This window comes from Aulonocara sp. 'chitande type north' Nkhata Bay, linkage group LG2 (genome assembly GCF_057382095.1).
Source record: "Aulonocara sp. 'chitande type north' Nkhata Bay isolate Kocher_YH1m ecotype deep benthic linkage group LG2, A_spYH_male_GT1.1, whole genome shotgun sequence".
Lineage (NCBI taxonomy): Eukaryota > Metazoa > Chordata > Actinopteri > Cichliformes > Cichlidae > Aulonocara > Aulonocara sp. 'chitande type north' Nkhata Bay.
Window position 1 is genome coordinate 8,199,221 of NC_141345.1, and position 27,211 is coordinate 8,226,431.

General features: G+C 43.3%; 1 protein-coding gene across 4 annotated transcripts in view; it reads right to left on the reverse strand.

The window, feature by feature from the left end:
- The window catches only part of LOC147337394 (protocadherin-1-like), a 231,765-nt gene extending 209,202 nt beyond the window's left edge, over nt 1-22,563 (reverse strand). For 2 of the 4 annotated variants that reach the window (XR_015130823.1, XM_086304709.1), the window contains exons 1-3: nt 20,243-20,958; nt 7,271-8,108; nt 14-2,197 (exon numbers count right to left, since the gene is read on the reverse strand). Coding sequence is in view for 3 of the 4 variants with exons in the window: in XM_086304709.1 (XP_086160835.1) it covers nt 14-2,197; nt 7,271-8,086 (3,000 nt within the window). In the remaining variant the exon portion in view is untranslated. Of the gene's footprint in view, nt 1-13; nt 2,198-7,270; nt 8,109-20,242; nt 20,959-22,544 lie in introns of those variants that run through there. The other 2 variants (XM_086304704.1, XM_086304701.1) reach the window with 2 other exon arrangements.
- Between the last annotated feature and the right edge of the window lie 4,648 nt (nt 22,564-27,211).

Here is a 27,211-nt window from a genome sequence, read left to right on the forward strand (position 1 = left end):
CGTAGTCTCCTACCTGTTTGTTGCTGTATTTGGGTGGGTTGGCCTTGTAGCTGTAATCCGAATATTGGTCGGAGCCAGTAGAGTTGTTGTCGCCCGTCCCCACGAAGGTGTTGGTGGCAGGGAGGTCCTGAACAGCCTGGTGCTTCTTGGAGGCAGACGGTGACTGTGGCTGCAGCTGGATGGATGGTAGCGGGGAGTTGGAGCGGTAGTGGCGCCCCAGATCAGGGCTCCCTGGTGGATAGTTAAGGGGCAGGTGGATTCTGGGACTGTCATTGACATTCTCATTGATTAAGTTGAATTTGAGGCCTTTTTGTAGACTGGCGTCCTCATCATCTTCTCCTGTCTTAGCTGGTTTTGGAGCCTTCCCCTTTTTGCTCTTTTTCCCTTTGCCATTTTTAGGGCCCTGCTTTGGGGCATACAGGTCCTTACTCTCCTTCTTGCCAGCCTGGTAACCACTCTTGGTATCCTTCTGTACCCAGCGTCTGATGAGGACCACGGCAACTATAACTAAAATGACAACAGCAAAACCGGCAAGACTGCCGTACAGAATATTGCTTTGCTGAGAATAGGCATAGTTGGGATCTCCGGCAATGTCCCTGTCCAAAGGGGTGTAGAGGCTGTGTCCAACCAGCGCTTCAATGAGGGAGACATTTGATTTTGTTTCATTTACAAAAACATGAACTAGTGCAATGGTGTTACGAGGAGGTTTTCCCTTATCAACAACCTTCACTACCAGCCGATGTAGCCCATTGTACTTCGGGGTTAATTCTTGTGCTGCTGTGATTTCCCCATCATTGGTAGATATTTGGAACAGATCATATGGATTTCCACCTATGATGGTATACTCTAGCTCAGCATTGAGTCCAGCATCAATGTCCTCAGCTTTTACCACCTCCACGTGTGTGTTTGGTCGGGTCCCAACCGGTAGGTGTACAAAGGACGAGTTAGACGGCCTGGTAACATATGGGGCATTATCATTTTCATCCAACACATTGATGGTCACACCCACATAGGAGGATCGAGGCGGGTTACCACCATCCACAGCCTTTAGTTGAAATGTGTAGGTGCTCTTCTTTTCACGGTCGAAGGAGATGCTTGACAGGATGGTTCCTGTGCCATTCTGGATGACAAACATGCCATTGTCCTGTTCCACAAACAGCCTGACTTGGGAATTCTCATCCTTATCTGCATCATTGACTGTCACTACACCAACAGGATTGAGTGGAGGCATGTTCTCTATGACAGAGAAGCTATAGCCATTCAGTGTAAACTTTGGGTCATTGTCATTGCAATCTAGAACATTTACCACCACCGTGGCAGTGCCGGTTTTACTAGGCACACCCTTGTCTGCTGCAGTTACACGGAATTCATAACGCTCTTTTTCTTCCCGATCCAATGAGTGATTCACACGAACTTCTCCAGTGCTGGAATTAATTTTAAAGAGCCTTTTGGCTGTTGAATCAGTGATGGTATAGAACAACTCTGCGTTTGTGCCGCTGTCTGCATCTGTCGCCACAATGTCTAGAACTTTGTCTCCTGGCTGGTTGCCTTCTGCAAAGTCTACCTCAACAGTTGAAGGAGAAAAGTTTGGTGCATTATCATTAATATCTGTAACCTGGACTTTGAGAGCGTTAGTGCTGGACAGAGCTGGGTTTCCAGAATCCACAGCGACTATTTCAATCCTGTAATCCTTAATACGCTCATAATCCAGCAGGGTTGTTGTCTGCAGGAAGTATTTTCTCTTCCGATCGTTGGCTGACTCACTTGCAGGACGAAGCTGAAATGGAACATCACCAGCAACAACACATGTCACCACAGCATTTTCCCCCTCATCACGGTCTGACACCTGGACCAGTGCCACTGGTGTACCAATAGGCATGTCCTCAGAAATGTTGGCCACACCATCATGATGTGTTACCAAGCCAATACCACGGATCTCAATGGCTGGTGCATTGTCATTTTGGTCCTTGACGTGTACGGTCACAAGGACCTTGGAACTCTTGGAATTGGGTCCACGATCTCTTGCCACCACAAAGAACTTGAGAAAGTTTTCTTCTTCTCTGTCCACAAGACCTTTGACGTAGACGATGCCTGTTGCGCGGTCAATGCGCAGAAGCCTTTGGACAGATTCTGATGCTTGATGGAGGCTGTAGTCTATCTCTCCATTGAGGCCAGTGTCTGCGTCGTTGGCTTTGACCTACAAGAGTTGGAAAAAAACAAAAGACAGACAGACGGACAGAAAGAAACAAAGAAACAGATTCAATCGTTTAGCCAAACACTGTCCAAAACAACATTAAGAATCAGATCATTTGCCTGTTCAGAATTGCATTTGGTACACTGGAAAATCAAAATATCATCAAAACATTGATCTTTTGGCAGGTTTGCAGTTTTCATGACAAGCAATAAATATTCTATATTTAAGACATTCAACTTTAGACTAAAAGTCTGAAGTAATCTCAGACTAAAAGAATGATTCGCCACGCTCTTTTTCATGTGACGTCAGTGAAATACGCGTCATGATTCCATTACAGTCTCTGTTAAATTTTAATGATTATTTAGCTTCTTTGGCTAATGAAGAGTCATGACCATTACTAATGCAACAGTACAAGGCCCTTTATGTTTTCCTCAGGGGGAGGAGTTTGTATGCTGCGAAAGATAATACCCGATCAAAGCTGATTGCACAACCCTACACAACAACATCTAACGGCCGTGCAGCGGGTCATTGGCATCTAATGGGCAGACGAGTGAATGTTAATGTTCCTCTCATTATCAGAAAAGCCCCAGCTCCTCAGGGCCCATTAGGAGACTGAATAGGACAGAACAGAATGAACCACAAGCTGACTTCATAAGTCCAAACCTAAAGTGAATGGGGGCAGTTAGTCAATTAGGAGATATGAGAAGTCAGCAAAATATCACTTAGGAAATACTCGTTAACACACCTGTCCTATCTACGGATCTAAACCGTTTTAATTGCAGTCATTGAATGCCATGGCTGCCGGTCAGAAATGTAGGTTGTTTCAAATTAAGCAGTTCTTGAACAGCTGATTTAAATGTCCCAGGTGCTGCTGATCCAGTGTTTGTACAGCCTTCACCCAGGACAGAGTAATGTAATTATGTTTGGTTTTTTTTATTCTTCTTTTTTTAAGGCCATTATACCTTTAAAGCTGGGCTGGTTCTTAGCCAAGCTTGCACTCAGTAATATATTTCCCTGAAATTTAAGTCCAAAATATTATGATTTACTAAAATACAAAAAAGGAATCTGCCAATGGGATAAGATTATTAGGGCTACTTTTTAAAGAACCAATCAAACATAAGGGATTGCTTCTGGTCGTAGCTTCGTATTTATCCAAATAAGAAACACCCTTTAAAGCCCCTAAAAACACCAGCTACATTAGTAATCAAAATCTAATATAATGTAAACATGATATAAGTTCAATGAAGATACAGATTATACCATATCCAAAACCATTTAAATCAGTTTTTAGGAGGAAATCAGGGTTTAAAAGGCTACTGCTAGCAGAATCTCTGAAGACTCTTGTTTTTCACACAGACTCCAGTTCATACTGCCACATAATAAATATGTTGTTTATCGTCTGCTCAAGAAACTCACAAACTGTGACGGACCACCACCAGCACCATGATGTGACCATAGAAGCTGCTGATCCAAGTCAGAGAGGTTAAGGTTAAAGAAAGCATGAAAGTGAAATTATAATTTCTCCTGCCCATTGATTTCCTTTCCTTTGCTCTGGCCTTAAGCAGCAGACATCACCAAACAGCGGTGAATTATTGACAGCTTCTGAGAATTGTGTATTGAACAGTGTTGCTGCTGGAGCCCGGTGCCACTGTGATGGGGACAGAGCTGCACTGGCTGCGCTCCAAGGCCACTTTGTCCAGGCATACAGAAACTATAAACACTCTTTATCTACCAGTTAACAATTAACCTGCAAGAGTGTCTGGTTTCCTGACTGAGTGAACCAGAGTTTCTGAATGTTTCAGGTGATTTACAACAGTAAACCTTTAATTTATTCCAACATTCTCCAAATCAGCCTGGTTTCTCCCCCTCCACGAAACTATTAGAGAATTTATTCCCGAGGAAATGAGCTTGCAGACACTTAACGCAGAGAAATAATCTATCACAGTTTATATCCTGTCTAGTTTATTGTTGACTAAATTACATTATAATGACGTGGCAGTTCAGTGTGGACTCTTCAAACCATTTGAGGCTGCTTTTTGAACTAATTAATCAGCTCGTCAACATCATATTGTTTTTTAAATCATCTTTAGGATTTTAGTGACTACGCATTAGGGACCCCTGTCAATATTCCTTGGTCTTTAATAAGCGCTAAATTTCAAGGATCTGTCTTCTGCTAATTACTTGATTAAAGGCTCTAAAAACTGTTAATTGTTCTGACTCAGCTTGTTGATATGGTTGATTAGAGCTACATTTAAAAGAAAAGATGCCAAATTTCGAGCTGCTCTGGTTGATGTCCTTCTGGTTAGCTTCCATTTCTGAAGGGTTTCAGGTAGGCGGAGCTAAGTTCAAAAGCTTTAAATTAGGGCTGGGTATCGTCACTGATTTCTAGAATCGATTCAATTCCGATTCACAAGGTCCCGAATCGATTCGATCCACGATTCGATTTAATTCGATTCGATTCGATTTAAATCTGGGAAATTTTGACAGTCAGAGATATAATTCAGATCAGGACATTTACATATTTTTGTATCTATAAAAAGGAAGCTGACACTCTCAAGACTTTATCCAAGGTGTGAGCATCACAGCAGATGCCTTTGTGTCAAAGTAGCTGAAGATAAAACACAGAAAAACATGTAGGTGATTTTCCTGGCCTGGGATTTTATAAAAATATTCTGCAGTACATCAAAAACGAAAGAAAACCATTAATTAATCAACATTACCTCTGACGTTACAGCGGTTTTATTAGAGACATGGCTAAGCATTTTGCATTTTGAATAATTTTAAAAAGTTTCAATTTGTTCAGTATTGAACAGCAGAAATTAGGTTTTCTTTTCGGAAGAATGTAAAAGGGGAAAAAACAGCGGCCGACAGCGCTGTAAGCAACAGTAGACTTGTGTAACAAGCAAGCGAATAATGAAGAAAGCGAAACTGTTCGAGAGAGAGGGGGGGGAGAGGGGGAGGGAGAGAGGGAGAGAGAGAGAGCTGCGCATCGCAATGGAAGCAAAACAGTAAAAGAGTGAATTCATGACGATGTTTATGTGAAGCGTTTGGATCTTCTTTTGCTGCTGGTTCGGTCAATATTGTTTGGAGAGAGATCAAACTAACAGCTTTAGAATCAGCGCATAAAGGGCGTGAACACAAAGCGCGGACCCGGATCAGCGAGCTGTCGGCTTTCAGCCCCGACTGTGAGAAAGGCGACATCTAACTGATTCTGATCCGCGGGTCGCGCTGTGTGTTTAAGTCTATGTGCAGAATCCCTGTACCTGCTCTCATTTACTGTTTGGTGGTTCTTGAAATTTTGTGAGATGTCACCAGAGATTCTGGCATTTCGGACAAAATAAATTTATATTAAAAAATCGATTCAGGATTTTAATGAATCGATTTTACGTTATCCAAGCCAGAATCGATTTTAATCGATGAATCGATTATAAAAACCCACCCCTACTTTAAATGCAGTGGTGCAGAAAGGATCAGTGAATTCAACTTGGCAAGGTGGGGATATCATGTACCTAAGTGCACCTATCAGGCACAAGAGCAACATTTGAATGTAAAGAAAAAAAAATCGGATCAAAAACCACACCCACACAGGCTCTGTAACTGGGCTTTTCCACACATTAAATATATAAGAACAGAAGAATTGTTCAAAGGAATTTACTTTAGGTTACATTACAAGGGAATATCAATCAAATCTTTTTTATGCATTATTTTTATCCAGAATATATATTTTTTTTCCAAAAATCTAGCGATTTAAACTTAAATTTGCCCATTTTTAGACAACAAAGTTAGACCCACTGATGTTACTTTTTTTGAGATAACAATCTGGCTGCCTGAAGGTCTAAAATAAGGTGACTCGATACTGAAACAGCTTTAGAAGAGGCTAACAATAATCACAAAGCAGCAGTGTGTTCCTTTAAAAAACAAGTCAAAAGAAAGGGATATACATGTCTGTGTTGCCATTGGCTGATTTAAGAAGGTCAGGGTCGTCAGTCGGCGATGTCCTGCTGCCTCTAAAGCATCGCTCCTCAAACGCACGTTAAGTGAAATGAATTCTGTGGCTCTCTGAAATGCAATGAGCCACATCCAGAGCAATAATACCAATAAGCCCCGTGGATAATCTCATGACTGACTCAGATTAAGTCATGCACAGCAAGCTGGAAGGCTGGCTGGCTGGCCGCACTGCAGTCTGAGAGAAGGGGCACGAAAAGTGGAGGATGACATGGTGAAGTGGGTTTGTTGGGATGTTGCGGAGTCACCGAGCCAAACCGGGCCTTCCTGCTCTGCTCGCTGACGGCAACATCACGTACCGCCGCTCCAGCCGAGGGCTCAAAGGTGAAGTTGAATCAGTGGTTAATATGTGACTACACACAGCGATCCCACGCCCCGCTTCACCTCCGCTGCACCATCTGTCTGTACGGATAATTGAGCAGCATATTACGTGCAGTCGCTGCTCCGTGTTGTCCTGCAGTGTTATCGCCAACAAGGCCAAAGGTTCCACTGCAATGTTCGGCGGACAAGAAAAACTCTGGATTGACTCCTGAACAGCAGCAGCAGCAGCGCTCACACGCAGTTTTGCCTGGAGAGAACTAACTTTGCTACTTTTAAAATAACACAATAATAATCATTTACTTGTGATATTTTAGATTAATAGACTGAAAAAGCTCCCATAAGGCTGGATCTCATATGGTTGAGACTTGTATCCCTAAATCACACATAGGGGACAATTTTGAGTAAATAAGAACTGTCCTCAACTTCCACTTCATATTGAATTTTTCAAAATGGAAAAGGTTTTAACAGCAAAGCTTTACTGCCAAAACAAACAAGTGACTTCATTAAGGAAGTTCTAGTTTCTGAAAACCTGCCCACGCAACACAACTGAAAGCCGACGATCTGTTGGGTGTGAAGAGGTAAACATGTTGAAACCTTTAAATGCAAAATGTAAGTGTTTAAAGTTACATTTTACACTGAAAAACATTAATCAGAGGATAAATGACTGATTAGCTATCGATAATAAATCAGAGCTAACGGCTCTACAGATTCAGATAAAATGAATTGTACGACACTGATGTGTGTGCTGACCTGCAGTACAGAGTGTCCCGGTGGACTGTTTTCTGGTAGGTCAGCTTCGTAGTGACTTTTCTCAAACTTCGGAGTGCAGTCGTTCTGGTCGGTCACCGTAACTCTCAGCAGAGCGCTGCTGGCCCTCGAAGGCTTCCCGCCATCCTGTACCCTAATGTTCAGGTCATACGAGTCCTTTATCTCACGATCTAAGTTGCCCATCACGACCAGCTGCGGCAGCTTCTCCTCCGCGTCCACGGCGACCTGCAGGCTGAAGAGCTGGTCAGCGCCTAATCCGGTGCTACTGCTCAGAGAGTAATCTGCCACGCCGTTGCTCCCCGAGTCTCTGTCAGTGGCCATGGGGATGGAGAAGAGGGCGCCGATGTGCGTGTTCTCGGGAATGGACAGAGTCAGGATAGGCGAGGAGAACTGTGGAGTGTTGTCATTTATGTCCAGGACCTCGATGCGACCTTCAATGAGCCGCGGCCCATTGCCGATACCCTTCACCATGTCAGTGATCGACACCTCAAACTCCAGGTAGCATTTGTCGCCCTCGAACAGGTTGCGGCAGTCTCTCAGCGTCTCACGATCGATGGGGATCTCGGTGGTGTAGATGTCACCGGTCGAGCCGTCGACCCTCAGGTACGGCGCACCCACCTCCAGCTTATAGAGATGACCGGCATTGGGCAGGCCCTGGTCTGTCGCCAGGCTGCCAATCATCGTGTTGGGCGGTCGTTCCTCAAAAACCTGATAGAGGATGTCACTGGGCGAGGCGCTGCAAGACACCAGCAGGAAGGCAGCTAAAAAGAACAAAGCTTCACACCTCGGCGCTGCCATGTCTCTGCCAGAAAACACCGCTCTGAAACAGACAGAGACAGAAAACACATTAGTAAGACTCATGTTCTGCTTCAGACGGCACCAAACAAGACTGATAACTGAGGATCTGCAGAGCTGCTGCTCAGATTTATTTCAGGGCCACTCAAGAAAAGATGGCTAAATTCATCTCCTTCAGCGTCTAAACATATCCTCAATGGTTACTCGCCAGACCCGAATGCGGAAAGTTTTCGAGTCTGAACTCATCGGCTGAGACGGTGTGGGGAGAGCAGCCGAGCAGGGTAGAGTGATGACTTCCTCCTGCTACCAGTCGACTGCTCTGGCAGGAAGACAAACTGAACGCTGCTGCAGGCGACCAAAAATACTGACAAGAGGCAGCAGGTGGTAATGGGCCACATGATTAGAATAAAAAAGTAAGATAACACGTGGGGAGGACCGCACTCGTAGAAAATCGGATCATTTTCATGTCTTTCGTGCGTCTCAAAACATGTTTAGTTTGCAATCCAACCTAAAGTCCAACATTCTGAGTAGCCTATAGCATTGAAGGCTGTTTGCAGGGATAATAAACTCAAATTTAAGCTTTTTAAATGTCAAACAGAATTTCAAGCAAGAGCAGATCTTGTTCCTGTGCAAGCAATTCAAGACATAAAGAAAAACATTTGCCATTGCCTTCATCACACACTACTTGTTGGGCATAGTACTTGTTTTCCAGCATAATACAAATGTGGTACAACAGGTTCAGCAAGTCATCAATGATTGAATGCTTCAGGTAACCGTTTTATAACTACACAAGACACACAAGCCTCCAACTAAGAGTTTATTAGTTTTAAGTTTAAGTACATTTCAGACTTCACTTGACCTTGCAGACTCTCAGAAGAAATCCTTTTTTCTACAGAACTCATAAGAGTCGACTCTGCCGTCAAGTCTGAATGTGTTTACTCAAACCGACTTCATTCCTGATGGCCTGGTGTTCATAACGCTACATCTGAGCCAGACTCTTCTTGATATAAACTCTTCTCTTTTCTTCTCCCCTCATTCACTCCACCTCTCCTCCTCTTTCTTCTGTCTCTACACATTATCTTTTCTTGGCAGTAAATCTCAGACAGACACTCCACTCTGTATTTCCTGCTGTAGGAGTTTCTCAGCTGCGGGTCGCAGAGGTTAATCTGAAAAGTGCTTTTTTTTTTTACTTTTCCTCCTCACGTACTTGATTTGGAGAGACTATCTCCCTCGCACACACACACACACACACATAGATCCAACATGGACCAGCATGCTGAATGGGAAGCAGGAACCCCGCAACTCAGATGCACGCAGTTTATTTTGTCCTACAGGATGGAGTCTGCTTGTGTGTCTGAAAGAGAGGGGAGGAGTGAATTTTCTCTGTTCACAAATCCAACATAAAACCAGAACAATATTATTTTAATAGCACGTGCCCCTTCACACATCAGAACGCCTCATCTGTTCACACGAACCCAGAAAGAAAGTGTTACCCTGCAGAGCACTGTGGTGATATCAGGCTACATCCACGCCAGACATCAGCCTGTTAAGTGAGACTGTAGTTATCTGCCTTAAACTTCAAAGCATTTTTTCCCCCATTAAATAAAAGACAAACGATTGTCTAGTAAAACTAAGAGTATTCTCATATGGTTCGACTCAAGCAGCTGAGCAGGATTTTAAGTGAAAATGAGCAGGAATGTAATCACGGATGACTTTATGGACCGATGATTTCTGTTGTCGGTTTGTTTAATGGCCTTGTGGTGTGGACTGAGTCTCCTGCACAAATTTTTTTTTTTAAATTTAAAATCAAAAATAAATTTCAAAGTGGCAGCAGACCCAGAAGGCTGCAAATTAGCCTTTTATATTAGCTCCTGTTATTCTGTAACAACGTTACGTAAAGGTCAACCTGGGATTTGGGACGTCTCACACTTGCACGATGGGCCCTAATTATCCATCTCCCACTCGTTTCAAACAAAACAGAGAACGGCAACAAAAACCGGACACTGATCTGAGCGTTCGCCCTCGCCCTCCCCACTGTGACACGCTGGCACCGAATTACCCCTGCACCACTGCGAACGTGTGCGTGCATGTCGGGCTGTGAGTGTTAGTGTGTCTGTTACAGTGTAAATGATGCCCATGTGTTTCTTTTCTCACATATTTTCTTCAGAGCTGCCAAATACCCCAAACTATTGACCCCTGACCTTTGACCCTGTGATATTTCACACGTCACTGTGGAAACGGAGCAAAAACGACTCGGGTGGCTGGCTGGTGTTCAGTCTGCTAATGCAGCTCTGAACACATGAGAGTGGCTCCACAAAACCAAAGGCTGGTTCTAATCAGTGTGATACATACGCACACAGACGTGACGGCAGCGATCGCTGATAAATGAGCTTCCTTTACTGTCAATGCAATGAAGTATTTTCATTTCCTTGTGTATTTACATGAGGTTTCATGTAAATACACAAGGTGCTGTTCCTGAAAACAGTTTGTTTAAGGGTGAGCTCATGCTTTGCCAACATATGAATATAAAGCAGATGAATGGGATGACAGGCAGTTACTGGGTCCAACATATCTTTCCTTCTAAACGCCTTTAATGAGTCTATGGAAACATGAACCCCTGCCCTGTGGATTATGAGACATTACCCGAGAACACAGAAAGCAGTTTTATTGAAAACATCTTTGTTTCTATAGATTCAATTTGGATTTTCAATTCATGAAAAATTGCAGATAAAAGTTTGCACATGTGCAAAGTTCACGCAACACTTGTAATGTAAACTGCAACACGCTGAATCACAGTGCCAATATCCCCTCTGGGGCCAACATTTTCATTTAGAAAGTAGCAGCTGAAAACATATTTCAGCACAGCTCGTGGTACCTGAACGTGAGCGCTGCTTTAACGCCTCGTGATAAAAATAGAAATGGAATCAGAACATTTGCTTTATTCGCCTTTTCAGCACAAACAAATCACGTAGGTGCGTTGGGTTTCTGCACGCTTGCCACTCAAGGCCTCAGGTGAGATCAGGGGATTCTGTTGTTGCAGTTGTTTCCACAGATTGTGGGGGGTTAAAAAAAAAGAAAGAATTCAAGTCGTGAGAAAAATTTGATGCTAAAAAAATCTCCAGGGTCAAAATGTGAAAAGTTCAAAGTGCATGGATTCCATGTTCGCATGTTTGTTCACATGTAGTGCGCATTTTTGTGAGTTTGTGTGCGCCTTCCTCGGGGGACGAGTGAGCCAGAGATCGCCCCGCTCGTCCTCTTTCCCACAGTCTCAAGCTTTCTCACTAAGCAGTGTGTGCGCGTGTGTTTGCATGTTTGTGTAGAAAGCGGGACAGCCAGTTCAGCTGCTGGAGCCACTTGTGTGTGTGTTACATTACAAAGACATTAGACAAAGACTAAGGACAGTAACATTTCCATGTGTAAGGCTCGCTGCCACCCGTGTTTGCCGCTGGAAGAGACGAGAGACAAAGACTCACAATAAAGTACTCAGAGGGATTGAGGGGGGGGCGTGTCCAGACAACAGCACTCATCTATACATTACAAAGCAGCTTAAAGGCCCTCAGACCACCTCCTGTGAGTGTGTGTGTGTGTTTAGTGTTAATATTCAGAGTGTGTCTCCATGTTAATGTCCCACCTGCATACCCGTGGAGTCACAGCTGCATTAAATTACCACCACTGTAAATGCCACATTATGGTTTTTGCCCCCTCTCTACGCCTTGCCCCCGGGTGCTCTCATGCCAAACTTGGTACGAATATCTCCAATATGCACGTAAAACAATTACAAGTGTGTCGTAAAATTGTAAGTTCAAACGCAGCTGCAGCTGAGCCATAAACTCAGTCTAAACATAGTATTTTCACCGCAGTTTATTAAGTCGATAAAATGCAGTAACGTCTTCGATGAAAAATCATGTTTTATTTAAGTAGCAGTTTGAAAGCAAAAAAGTAAAACGTATTTCCTCCTGAAAGATGACAGAACAGATGAGCTAACTGACTCTAGTCGGAGCGAAATGCTTCAAGACAAACACGCTTCTTACTCTTTGAAAGCTTTAGTGAATGTGCAGACTATTAAGTAATATCACTTATTATATGATTCATTTGATTTAGAGTTATAAGAATACCTTTAAATTATGACTTGACTTTCTTTTTTGAGTACTTACTTAAATATCTGAGTACTTCTCAAACTTTTAAAACCTTTAAAAACTGATGTAACACTTTCAAAATTCTGCGTACAGTAACGGGTCGCTGGATAAAATCAGGACAGATAATTAGAATCATAAATCAGTGACAAAATAAAATCCATTGTGATGAAAATCAAACTAGAATAAAACGCTACTTCAGTGTTTGCCAAGGGAAATTCTTGACTGGTCTCTGTGGTTAAATGAATTTATATCAATGACAGTCACAGTTCCAAACACAAAACTGCAACATATTTTATGTAATTTCAGAAAATGTAACAAAAAATGATCACAGAATTTAAAAAAATGCTTTTTGTCATTTGCTTTAAAAGAAATCTATTTTGAAAACCATCCACGGACGGGTTAAGAGATGGAAAAACCAGCTGAAATTTCCAGTTTTTGCTAATCCTGTTAATTAAATATCAGACAAATCCAGACAGCATGCAGATCACTGATGCAGAAATCCCATAAATCCAACAAACCCATAAAACAAATCTGTTCATTAGTTTTCATGTATGAAAAATAAAAGAAATAAAATAGAACAGAGTAAAAAGGTGGCTAGCAATATATATATAAAAAAACACGACTGCACAAGAACACACTGAACTGCAGACACAACTTCTAGCACATAAATTGGACTACTGACCTTAGCGCTGTTCTGCAGAGCCGGTTAAACTTTAAAGATCCTGTGACTTGAGCTGTTCAGCTTGTCTGTGCTCCCTGGTGCATCTGCAGGGATGAGCTCCCGCTGCACGAGTGGGCGTATCTAAAGAATGGCATTTTCCAACCATCCTGCCTCTCTGCCTGTCCTTCCACATCATACTGCATGTATCTCCATAACAAACAGCCCTGGTACCTCTACACATGTCCCACTGACTGCAGACGCATCAAGGAATGAATGACGAAATGTCACGAAAACCTTAAAGAACACAACATTCTTGCATCTCTGTTGTCATTGTTCCACGATTATTCCTTAACACGCCACTTTTCACACACGGATTCAAAATCCACCCTTTTCAGCTGCGATTGAAATGTAGCATCTAGGAAAAAAGGGCATGAGGAGTCTGATCATGACTCCTCATCCCTGCTTCTTTGATTCCACTTTTCTGCAGGTCACACAAAGAATTAAGACTGACTTTTTTACACCACAGTATTTGGACTTGTGTTGCACTGCTAATATGTCCAACACTTGACTATCGATCAACACAACAATCATAATCCTGAACATTTTAATCTTGATAATTTAACACAAATTATTTGTAAACTACTGGCAGACGCAGCCGAGCGTGAAGATAGCCCCAGGTGACAGCAGACTTGAATACCTTTGTTCAGTCAAATTTTTGAAACGTCATCACAGTAGCCTGAAGTTAAACGATTACAAAAAACAAACGGGATACTGCCTAACTGATTGAGCCACTTATCAATGAACTGCGGCACCTCTAACACTGTATATGCAAAACTATAAGTGTGTATAAACTTAAATGATTTCTAGCCCTGTGCGATACGCTGGTGTCCCTCTGCTGCTGCACAGTATTTCAGTGAAGTCATTACTGAACTGGTTTTCTTAAAGAGATCCATCTAAAGAGAAGCTGTGTGACTGTGACAGAAACATAAAGTCCTTTGTGTTACATAAAAGGCACAATTATCCCTGGTATCATTTTTAATTGCGGTAATGTGTTGTGTAATTACACACGAAGTCCATCAGACCAATTACAAACCACAAAAATGGCAGCATGGAGCTGATGGCCAGCGGCCAAACTGGAAACCAGTTCGCAAAAGTTTCCGTGCAGGTGCGCACCGCTGTACCTGGGCGTATTTCCTACACAAAATGCAGTAACCTGAATGTCCAGCTCTTCAGGTTCACGCATACCAGAGCAGGCCTGAATTAAACATCACACACAAACACAGAAAATCAAAAGCTCCTTTGATGTTTTCAGATCTCAGATGGGTAGGATGTGCATGGTTGACGTGAGCTTTCTGGACAGTCCAGTGTGTGTGTGTGTGTGTGTGTGTGTGTGTGTGTGTGTGTGTGTGTGTGGTCCCCCTGCCTTCCAACACAATGGGGATTACTCTAATGACTCCATTCACTACCATTGTTTGATCCAGATTACTGCGCACGCAGACACACATCCTCCCTTTTGAAATGCAACAATCAGAGGTTGCCAGGTTCTTTCTGCCTCCCGACACCACCTGGATATGTTCAGCGTGAATTTGCTGGGTGCTGTAAATCTTTGGAAGTCCTGCAGTTTGACTCAGAAGTGCTTCTTGATTCAATAAAAAGAATCTGGGTACAATATTTACATTTAATTTAGTGCCAAACAAGGCTCCAGTCATTTGCCCTCAGAGCTGCGAATGAAAGCCGGAGAAGACGGAGCTTAAACTTATTTATGCAAGTTAAGTAACTGCATTGATTTGGAGGCATCCCCCGCTTGTTGCCTTGCGTGATTCCTTTCTTTCTTTCTTTCTTCCTTCCTTTTTTTTTTTTTTTAAAGAAAGTCATTTCCTGACCAAAAGCACACGTTCGTCAAAATGCAGTACGGGGGCAGGACTTTTATAACAAAAGCAGTTAAAGCTCGAAAGCCTTTTGTTCACGGAACTGTGTGAACAGTAAACAACAATTTAACAAATATGAGAAGAAGCTCTTTAAATAATCCAGTTATGATCAATGGTTTTCGGGTCTATGATGCCTCTACACCTCTCCTCACAGGCAGCAGGAGCTGTGCAATGTGGTTTATCATCGGTGTGTCCACACCTTGTGTACACAGCCTTGTAACTTATCAGGTGTTCGGGGTTAAAAATGAAAACAACGTGACTACACTATGAGTCATAAATGCCGTGTAACTCGAGCTATGTCACATGATCATCATGTTGCTGTCAGACGGGAAAATTTGGATTTATGTGCATTTAGTCACCGATTTCATCACGCTCACGGCTGGTTTCTGTATGCTTGCTTCTTCTTTCTGTTGCGCAATTTTCATCCCGAAACTCCTGGTCTGAGGCACTGTGGCACGACTGGCTGGTTCAGGGATCAAACGTTTGACCTTCTACTGACAGGATGTGCCAACCTCTGATCCACACACACACACACACAGTGATCCTCTGGGAGCAGCAGCAGAAGGGGATTATGGGAGCGGATGGTGGATGAACAGCAGGCTGGTATGAAGTAAAGATCGGGCATCATCTGAATGCGGTTTTAAATCCACGGCAACATATTTATTCCACATGAATGTCAGACTGCGGCAGGAGGAGATAATAACAATAAACTACCACTGCTTTATAAGCACCAGATAACACGGACTGACATGCTTATATAACATCAGTGAGCTGCTTTCACTTCTTTCCAGTCCACCCTGCTGGATTCTTGAGGGTTTTTTTTCTAATCTAAACTCAGATTATTTTTTAAAGGCTCCAATGACTCTTGGTATAAAAAAGGGTGTGGCCAAAGGTGTGAGGGGAAGCTTTTACAGTTACTACTGTAAAAAAAAAAAAAAAAGCTGGTTAAAGCCTCTACAATTACGCATTTAGTTCTTGAATGACTAAATACAACATTCTGGGTTTGTGCTGGGGACCTTGCCTTGGATTGGATCTGATGCTTGTTTTCCATCGGGTGTTTCTGATTTATTGAACAAATGTTATGTTGGCATTCAAAGAACACCTTTTCAGCACACATCATGTGTGCTTTATGCACGCCGCCTCCTCACTTTTTCACTTTTAATTCAGCGGTCCATGCATCTCTATGTTTCGTTACATATTCCAAGTCTCTGACTCACCGCTGCAATCTTTATGATTTGGTCATTGCTGACCACTCGTGGTAAACGGCTCTGGCGGATTATCTACGAGGTGCCCCGGGTTTTTAGAGCTCTGGGATAACGATGCTTTCTTACTCTTGGATGCCGAATGTGTTGCAGAATGTTAAACGTGCTTTAATCTGGTATCATCGAGAATGTGGTGACACTGAAGTTCCTGTTTCACTATATACTGCGTTTTACAGTGTATATGTCTCTCCTGAAAAGACTTGATTTGAACCGTTCTTTAAAACTGCAGAGACAGACCATATTCCATATGGGGAGGCACACATTGCGTTGGAGGAAAATAAAGACAAACAAACCTAGTTATGTCTAAATATGGAGGAAATCAGTGTTGCTTTTGTGTTTAACAAAGCCGAAAGACGAGTGTCTTTGCTGGTGCCGATCAGCGCACCCAGTTCGCCCCAGTCCTCCAACCAAGGGTTTGAATAGTTGCCGTCAATTACCCCTGAACCTCCTGAGCCCAGTAAATGGTAATCGGGCCAGCCCCATTGATACATACATTTAATTCTTCTCTGCACTCGATGGCTGGCGAAGCTTAAAGAGGCTCTGTGCAAGTTTAACAGATTAGTGTTAATCAACCACGAACTGATTAAATCACTTTAGTCATTTATCAAGAAAATGTGACAAGTGTCTTCTGCTTCCAGCTTCTAAAAGCAGCATTCAATACTTCTCTCTCTGCTTAGCATCGCTTTAAAATGCTCGAACAAAAGAAATCTGAAGACGACGCCTCGAGCACCTGTGACAGTTTATCGACCATCACCGCACGGCTGCGTTATGTGAACACGCAGAGACGCAGCCTGAAATGACGCCTGCTGCTCAGAGTGAGAACACGCAGCGAGTTTTTTAACATTTAACTCACTTTAATGATTGCCTCTATTAACCAACAGAGAGAGAGAGAGAGAGAAATCAATACGGCTATATCATTCCATATCGGTGCTTTTAGTCTCATTTATGACAGGAAACGATGACAACCTTCCATCTGCCAGGCTGTAAAGCATCTCCATGTCAGCCGGACTGATTTACATGAAATTAACAGTGGGTGTGTTTATGATTCCCTCAGGAGGAGTTCTACCATTGCTCCTTTTTAATAAAATATAAAAATGATGATGACATTGCAGTTCACGGCAAAATTCAAGCCAAGCCTTCAACCACCTTTAGTTGATTTATGACATATTTGCCACTAGAAAGAGGGGGAAAAAAACCCAACCTCGCATAGGAGAATGTGGGTGAAAGTTTTTTTCATCAGGTCACAGTGTCCACAATATCACCGACGTGCTGCAACAGCACCGTGCCCTGAGTTCCCCCGTGACTCCTCGCCTTATTACAGAAGAGCAAGAGTGTAGCTACCAAGCAGATATAAACCTCTGCGACGTGTTCAGTGTGCTCCGCGAGCTGTAAGGGTTTCAGTGGGAAGAGGGGACACATCTGATCTCAGAAAAACAAAACGACAAACCACAAAAGCCAACCGGAGCCCGTCATCCTAACAGACTCAAAATGAAGCATGAATGTGCATTTATAACTAGGTTTGTGTTTTATTTCAAATGATTCATGTTTTCTTCTCGGATAGAAATCTATAGAAAAATATGTGATGGCTGTTGTACAACCACATCTCTGAGCGACCTGTTCAGGGTTTTCTTCCTCCCAAACTAACCGAAGGATCATCTAACTGGAAAATGTTACTGCCAGTCAAACTTTTCTAGCTTGTTTGTGAATTTCACTGAGATGCCAAAGATTTTATTGCTATTTCCAAGTTGTGACTAAGAGCTCAGGAGCCATACCCAAACACCATAAAAGAAGAAACAATGGATTAGTCAAGTAACCAGCCGTGTCACAGGAAAGACGTGACAAAGCATCCATTTCTCCTTTTTTCTTCTGCGTGTTAATGCGAGTTTTTGGTTTCCTCTCCCATTTGCGCGCTCGTTGTCACACCTAAACTTAAATTAGAAAGGAAACTGTGAAAACTCTGAAATCAGAAGGGTGGATGTCTCTTTTCCTGCAGTGCAGTGATGTGAATGCATGTGTGTGTGTCCATTTCACACACCAAACCCATTTCCACTCTACCTCCTCCTATTTTAATGACGGGCATTAACAATGCGACTCGCTCAGATCTCCAATTTTTACGCAGAAATGTGCAGAACGGACTCGGTGCGACCTCCCTCCTCCCACTCCATCCCCTTTCTCCCCCCAATGACTAATCCCCCACGCCGCAGAGCCACGGAGGACTGTGACGTTTGTCACCGTTTTATCTGATCACCCTGAATTAGAGGAGGCAAGAGAAGAATCCTAAAGATGGGAATCAAACCTCAGACCTCACCCTCAAAGTGGCGGATGGCATAAGCTCAAGTGACAGCAGGCTTGCCATCGAAGCCGGCCGCAAACCTCAGGGAGAATATCTCCAATTCAGTCGCTCCTGCTGCACAATAAACCTGGATCTACGCTTAACAGTGGCAGAATGCACAGGGGGGAACCCTCCAGCTCGACCATAAAACCACAATCTCACCCTCGGAGGCTTTTTATGTTTGTCCAACAGCAGAACGCAGCAACGCGGCTACATTAATTCATTAATATTCTTTTATTAAATAACACCACTGTTCAAGTGGATTCTCCAGTTGTTCCAGGAAGTACGCTGGACCTGCTCTACTGTGCAAAATCTACCTTAAGGCCAAATGTGATTACAACGGTCTCGCCTTACTGGCTGAGACACATGAAGCTTCTAATGCAGCTGGATGATTTCACATCACTAGTTTCACAGGAAATTATGGGAGCGAGATGACAGTGGGGTAGTGGGGAATAGGGTCAAAGGTCAAGCGTGTAGGAAGAGAAAACATGGCAGATTCCCACGGAAGCGTCTCCGGAAACATGTGTTTGAAAACCACCAGTACTTAGCTCAGTATCAGAGAGGCAGATGCAGTTTGCATGTAAATACACTCCCCCCTTTCTCTTTCTCTCTCGCTCGCTCCCTCCCTCCCTCCTTCATGTGGAGCAGGTCTCTCTCTCTCCCCCTTTCTAGTACACACGCGCGCGCACGCGCACATACACGTACGCACACATGGAACAGAAGGAAGGAGGAGAACCGGAAAGCCGGAGACTGGTGGGACCGGACTGACTAGATTCCCAAGCGGTGACGCGGTGGATATTCATCATCAGCTGCCCTCCTGTCCACCTTTGATAGTTTACACTGATACTCTTGTGCCTTTATTTGCCTTCACACCATGTTAACGGCACGTAGGCTCCAGAAAACAAGCTCATTAAAGGGGGGTGTTAAGGACGGAGGAAAAGGGAGTTTAATTTGATGCTACAGGTGCTCAAAGCGGCCTCAGGTGCCGCAGAGGATCAGATATGGAGAATGATGTATGCCCCCACGTCTGCGCGTCTGGTTTATTAGCAGCCGTGGATGAATAGACTGTTTTGTTGCCAAGAGTCCCCAAAGGCAGATTAGCTCTTATATTCCAAGACAAACCTCAGATGATAAAGACACTGCCTTTTCACATTCTCTGAACACCGAGCGTCCCGTACAACTCCTACAGATCGAGCTTAAATGAAGCCCCACTGAGTTTATGATGATGCTCCTATATGCACTACAGGGACCCGCGCGCACACTCTGCCCTACTGTACTGTCCTCCCGGAATGCATTAGCCAGGATTACCGTGGGGTTAGTTCCAGGTTCCGAAAGGTTTATCAACCCAAAGTGACCCACAGGAACGCATTTTATTACTAACAGTCACGGGGGTAATGCTGAGCGGGGAGGGGATCGATACGGATCAATAGCACTGTAGTGTAACACTGGTAAAAAAAAAAAAAAAAAAAGCCATCTGAGGAGATTAGGCAGAGAATATGAAGGTCCAGTCGCGCTAAATGGATTTATTTTATTTATTTATTTTTACCAACAAGTGTTTTAAAAAGAGCTCCTGCTCGACACAAACGCCCGTGTGCCTTCGGAGATTCAACCTCCATCGAATATGTGTTTTTTAATTAAGGCATAAGTGCTCATCCAAGCGAAACTGAATACAAAGTGAATGTGTTTCGGGCTATTCTCGTGCGTAAAACGTCTCCTGCAGTCCGACAGAAGGAGCTCGAGTCAAAATATTTGAAATATTTAGCATGAACGTAGTTATGTGCAGATAGAAGAAAAAGATTTTGTGTATGGATCGCGTATTTATGTGCAGAGAAGTTCCTACCTGGACCGGGTAAGAGCTGCGCGGTTCCCCGGCTCTGAGCGCTCCAGCCTGGCTACAGGCTCCGCTCCTCCTCGGCACCAAGACGGAGCCGCTTCAGACCTCCCGGGAAAAAAAAAAGAAAAATAAGAATCCCGAAAATCAAATCTCTAAATAAACCAAACAATCCAGTCAGACAGCCAGGGGTGGTGATTACTCCAATTTCTCTCAAATCTCTGTCCACTCTGAGTGTCGTGATCAGCGCTGCGCGTCAGCCCGACAGTCCTTCCTCTCACCGGAGGAGCGGCTGGAGCTGGAGTCCAGCCGGGGAGGAGGAGGAGGAGGAGGAGGGGGCAGACCCGTCCGGGCGAGGAGGGGTGGGGAGGAGTTGGGTCACTCAGTTACTCCGCAGAAACGTTACCGCCGCCCGGGCTCTACGGACAGCGGCAGCAGCAGCAGCATCCTCCGCTGGTGGCACGCGTGGGGAGATGTTGGGGTGGAGGTGGACGGAGCAATGGGACAGGGCAGCAGTGTTTTTTTTTGTTTTGTTATTTTTTGTTTTTTTTAGAAAAAACGACCTGAGTAACAAACACAAGGTCCGGGAGCTGTCAGCAGCGGGTCTCCAGGTAGTTCCCACTCAGAAGCGCGGTCACCGCTCAGCCGCCTCAAACTCTGTCCGCCTTCCCGGTCCAGCACGGAGCAGGTCGCGCGACTGCACCGTGAGTGCTGAGAAAGTGGAGTGAATCCAAACGAGTGCGCTCGCGCTTCTCTCTCTCTCTCTCTCTCTCTCTCCCTCCCTCCCGGTCTCTATCTCGCTCTCTTCCCCATCCTCCCCCTCCCTCACCCATACACTCTATACACTACACCGGAGGGGGCGGGGGCGGAGCGAGCATCCACCCCAACAACTTCGTGGATTTCCCAACATTTTTTCTCTCTTCAAATCAAACATTTGGCGACTTCCCCGCTGCCGTCACCCCCGTATTCTATGTGAATACACCTGATTTTATATTTGATGTATCTTTATAAGGTGTCGTGTCTCGGCCATAGGTCCGAGCCTGCGCGCACCCGAGATGGCAGACCAAAGTGCGCACACGCTGTGACCCTCGCATTTAAACCCGTCTCTGCATTTTCACACGCACATACAGTAAATTAATGCTTCTACCTCTTTCTATTTTCTCGCGTCTCTCCCTCTCTCGCTCTTTAATTATATCCAGGGGTCTCTCTTCCTTCTCCCTCTCTCGCTCGGCTCCGTCCGGCCACAGAGGAGGAAAGCTGCCGTCTCTCGCGCTCTGAGCGCCACCTACAGTCGGCAAGTGGCACGTGAGAAGATGAGAGCGAGCGGAGGCTCTGCTTTAGTGATGGGATTTCCGGCTCTTTTTAGAGAACCGGCTCTTTCGGTTCGGCTCACTAAAAAGAGCCGGCTCTTTCGGCTCCGAACCGGCTCTTCAGGTTGTTTTGTTGCTTTAATTAATTTATTAATAACAATAATATAAAATTATGCACAAAAGGAATTACTAACGTAAAAAAAAAAGTGGTTTTATTTATATATGTTTATATATAAATATATGTGGTGGGCCCTAGAGACAAAACACGTACAAATTCCAAAACACATTTCTAGCATGAACTGAACTTCCAAAGCAGAGCTACTAGATCACTTAAATTACACAATTGAAAGCATGTGTGTATTGTTTGTGTATTTATACACAGGCACTCATATATATTCAAATCATTTTTTAAAAAAAAGTTCATTTACCTGTTACTACCACTGTTATCTTGTGGCTTGTGTAGCCACAAGATAACAAAAGCTCAACACTGCGCCCAGCATCCTGGAGCACTTCTGTTGTCTTTTGTACGTGTTTTGAGTTTTTATGTGCTTCTGAGTTTTTACGTGCTTCGGAGTTTGTACGTGTTTTTACGTGTTTTGGAGTTTTTACGTGTTTTGGAGTTTTTACGTGTTTTGGAGTTTTTACGTGTTTTGGAGTTTTTACGTGTTTTGGAGTTTGTATGTGCTTTGTCTCTAGGGGCCACCGTAAATATACTTTTATTTATTCACTCCACATAAAATGTAATAAATAAATAAATCATATAATACAAAAATCAACTATTCACATTTCAACTTTTAACTATTTAAATTTTCAGCTTTTTCCTTTTACAAATTTAAAGTGAAAACAACACAAAACACTGCAAACCACAATACAATTAAATATAAATTATAATATGAAAACAAAAAGAACATGCATATTCTCTGTCATATGGACCTGCGTGAATAAACTTTCTGAATCCTTTATCATCTGCAACTGAAAATAGTTGTGGATGATTACTATACCTTTCTAATGTGACGTTGTTGTCCCTGGCTCTCTTTCTCTCTCTCCCCTTCTGGCTCTGTTCGTGTGCTACTGAGTGTAACTACCGCCCCTCCCCCCTCTGCCCAGCGTAAAGCACAAGGCTCGCGTGCAGAGTGAAGCGGAAAAAAAGAAAAAAGTGCGAGAGAGGGTGAGAGAAAGAAACCCCCCCCCCCCCAAAAAAAAAACCACGTGACGGCTCGCGATAAGGAGCCGGCTCTAAGAGCCATTTCGTTCGCGAACGACCCATCACTACTCTGCTTCCCGGCCGCCGTGCAGCAGAGGCAGCACGGGAAAGGCAACAAAATGGAGCCCGTCGTGGAAAATCTATAGAAAGCTTATTTATTGGACGTAACGCCCGATAGAGCCCGTGAACCCGGCGCAGCATGTGGTGGAGGGGAAGCAGCTATCCAAAGCAGCTTACTGAACACCGATATTACACAGGGCACATATGGATTATGATTTTGCATATGCCTCAGTTTTTGTGCATCTGCTTACGAGCTAATCCCGAAGCAGTGAAAACAGTCTTTAACGTGCATGTATGAGGAAGGCCGTTACCGCAAAACACAAAAGTCTTTCTTTTTTCTCACGCAGAGGCCCCAAAATTACAATGAATCTTTGTTTAAATTTTTTTTTTCTTTTAATTAATAATTTTCCCCAGAGAAAAGCTGCGAGTTACTGTCATGTTTTGCAGTATCGTCTGTGAAATGCTCATTTATTCTGATTACTCTGGCATCTCTGGACTGTAAGTGGTGTAGAATTACAGATACCTTTAAAATTGCACTGTGTAGAATTACTGATGCAAGTTTTGCATAAAAAAATCAATTAGACGCGATATTACAGAAGGGGAAATTATTAGCACGCATTTGTTTGAGTATTGAAAGTAAACATACTAATAATGCAGAATGGATTACTGAAGAATGGCTAATCTAAAATAGCTGGACTGCTGGATTTATTAAATATTATGTGCATGTATGTACTTATATTGTGAAATGTTAATATTCTTTAAAGTTCATAAATAACACAGCTGATTCATTGAAATACTGGACTCAACCAAAGTGTACCCTGTCCACTTTGACAGGTTTCTAACAAAACACCACAGAGAGGATCACAACTTTACAGAAAAGAACAAGAAGGATACAAAAACACACATGAAAAGTTTACAAACAGACAAATGACACACAAATAACAATGGACACACACACACACACACACACACACACACACACACACACACACACACACACACACACACACACAAAGCTACCACAAAGGGACAAAAAGTACCTGCAGATACAAAAATGACCAATAAATTACAAAATGATCAAACAACACAGTTTTCAATGAAAAGTGTTCACTCCACTGTGGGTGTTCCTGTGTGGAGTGGAATGAAGCTGGATTGTACACTGATGGTGTAGCTGCCGTTGGCTGTTTGTGGGTATAGCGACAGAGAGCTATATTTGCTGTATGCTTCTGGAATGGAAATATTAGAGGCATGCGACAGTAATTGGGTGAATAACCTGTCCAATAAGTTGATGCATGTATTGTTTTATTATGGCGAGCCAAAGTCCCATCTGCAGGATGAACATGTTCTGCAATATTATTGGATTGTTGACCAGTTGTTGAACTCCCTGACGAGCTCTATTAACTATTTGGGGCGTTCTGAACATTAATAACTGTTTGCACAAGGGTTGATTTTCCATGTTGCTTGACTTTTATGAGCTATATTTACTGTAGCCACTTTGCTGCCTGGCTAATCAAGGTCTCTGTAAATAGCAGTTTGCACTTTTGGTTAATTACAGAGACATTAAGATCAGAGAAATTGGAGGGTTGGTGAGCAGAGTTGAGGATAGCTCATGTGCTAGGATCCACGGAGCCTTTATTTAACATCGCATTCCCGACTGACATGCACAGCACTGCAGATTTCCTTTGGTGCACCTGGATTCAGGTTATACAGTGAAATGTTAACACACTCACTTGCATTTTGGGGATTATGGGTTCTTGTAGCAATATTTGTCTGAAACACTCAATCTGCAAAATATGGTCTAACACAGCGATATCGAACATAAGGGCCAGAATTAGCCCAGCAAAGACTCCAATATGACCCACTGTACTGGAAGATGTGAAGGAGTGAATAGATTTGGACATTTTAACTGTATCTTCATAACATAACTTTTATCTGCTACAGAAATGTCTGTTCCTACACCAGATTTAAAAAAAGAAAGAAAAAAATAGAAAATTTATATTTCATAATGACAGGACAGTCTGTGCAATGAACTTCCACATTTATCACATAGTTTCATTGGTCCAGCCCACTTCCGATCAAAGTGGCCACGATATAAATCGACTTTGCCGTGTCTGAGATAACGTCTTCTGATGAACGATCAAAGCCTGACTTTACTTTGGAATATTTGTGATTTTCTTTTTTTTTTTCCTTCATCTTCAAAATCTAAAACACACACTAACACAGAAAGATTGGTAGTTGTGTTAAACTGGACCTGGATGTGCTGCTCGCTGTAAGACGTAATAACGGAAAAGAGCTGAATACCTTTTCCAAACATAACCTAATAATACAGCTAGACCATGTCTTTTATCCTGTCTTCCTTCTCTCACCCTGTCTGGTCGCAGCAGATGGCCCCGCCCCTCCCTGAGCCCGGTTCTGCTGGAGGTTTCTTCCTGTTCAAAGGGAGTTTTTCCTTCCCACTGTCGCCAAAGTGCTTGCTCATAGGGGGTTATATGATTGCTGGGTTCTTCTCTGTATGTATTAGTGTAGGGTCTTTAACCAACAATACAAAGTGCCTTGAGGTGACTGTTGACGCTGTATTAATACAATTGAATTGAATATGAGTTAATTAAAAATGCTGTATACAGTTTTAGGTTGTTTTTGTTTGTGCTGTATGATCGAGGGTTCACATAAATTCATATCAGACTTCTCAGCGTGCGTTGTTTGACAGTTAAATCTCTCTAGGGAGCACTGTTTTTGCTGATTGCTGTCATTTCACCTTCTGAATATAAACTGGGAATAGCATGAATCATGATGGATGTCAAAAACATAAGTTTTTGTTTGTTTGTTTTTTAAAAAAAGGTGGCACCGTCATCATCGTCACTGATCTTGGATTTGGGGTGTTTGGTGAGATTCTCCTCCGTGTTAACATGAATCACCGCGTCACTGCTACGCTGATCAGATCTGGTACCCAGGGAGTTCAGTGACATCAGTAATCACGTTAAAGCTGTCATTAGACGACGCTAAACATCTCAGAAACTACACTTGTGACTGACTGGTATTAAAAACAACCAACACAAGTGCACCAGCAGCAGGACTGTGTGCACAGGTTCCATGGCTTCACGCCGTTGACACCAAGTTGTGAGTCTGCCAGCTGCATAAAGATGATAACCAGGTAACGGTTTCTTTTCTTTTTTGGGGGGGTCCAGTCAACTGTCCAGTCTGGGCGAGCCTGCACCTACTGCATCTCCTGACAGGAGCGAGCCCTGACATCGTCTTCTGCTGTTGCGGCCCATCTGCCTCAAACTTTGACATGTTGTGGGTCTGAGTTGCTTTTCTGCCCAGTGCAGCCATAAAGAGCGGTTATCTGAGGTACTGTAGCCTTGCTGTCAGCTCCAACCCATACTCCTCTGACCTCTCTCGTCAAAGAGGCGCTTTCGTTTGTAGAACTGCCACTCACCGGACGCCTTTTGTTTTTTCCAGCACTGTCAGTAAACTCACAGTAAATACTGCGAGATTAACGGGCTCAGAAATTGTTAGACAGCAAAAACCTCAGCCTGATGTTAGACGAGCAACTCTCAAGTTTTAGCGTCTCGCTTTTATGCCGTGCAGCTGCTACACGATTGGCTGATTGGAGATTTGCATGACTAAACAGGTGTACAGGTGTTTGTAATAAAGACCTTGATGACTGCAGATTTACAAGTTCAAACAACTGCAGTCAAATAAATTAGCAAATTAAATATGAGGGTTTACATAACATGTCGTGTCATCACGTTCATATTTGTTGGGCTGCAAATGAAAAAAAAAAACATCACAGATAACGCTTCAACTCAGCTTAGTTTCATTTCCAAGGTGCTGCCGTCATCAACAACAATGAATATCACTAAGTCGCAGCATGGACCCACACACGCTTGTTGCCTTTCAGACTTTAGTTTGCAGCCATTTTTCTTTTTTCTGCTGCACTCAGATGGATGTATTTCATTTTTTCTGTTATGAAATCTGTTACAATAAGCTCAGCAGTTTTCTCCCAGGATAGAGATGTAAGATATACAGAGATAGTGTATGATAGACAATGGTGATTTTGTTTTCCACTCCAATGTGCCCCTTAAGGGTGGTTTCAGTGCTGAATAAGCTTACCTCCCAGAAGAAATGTTTCAAATGAATGGGCCTATTTCTCAGCATGTCTTTATTTCAGTTCACAAAAGGAAGTCAAATACAAAGTAAAACACAATTTCATTACAATAATAATCACAATAATAAAATGCTTCTTGGCTGCCGGAGCAATCCATAGCTTTCTGAGAGTCCTGGAGGGCAAAAGCACCAAGCCGGCCAACGCTGGACACTCCTCAGAGCTGGAACACAGGATGGACAGATTTCCATCTGATTCTCACTATGATTATTTAAATTAGCTCTTAACTAAATGTCTGT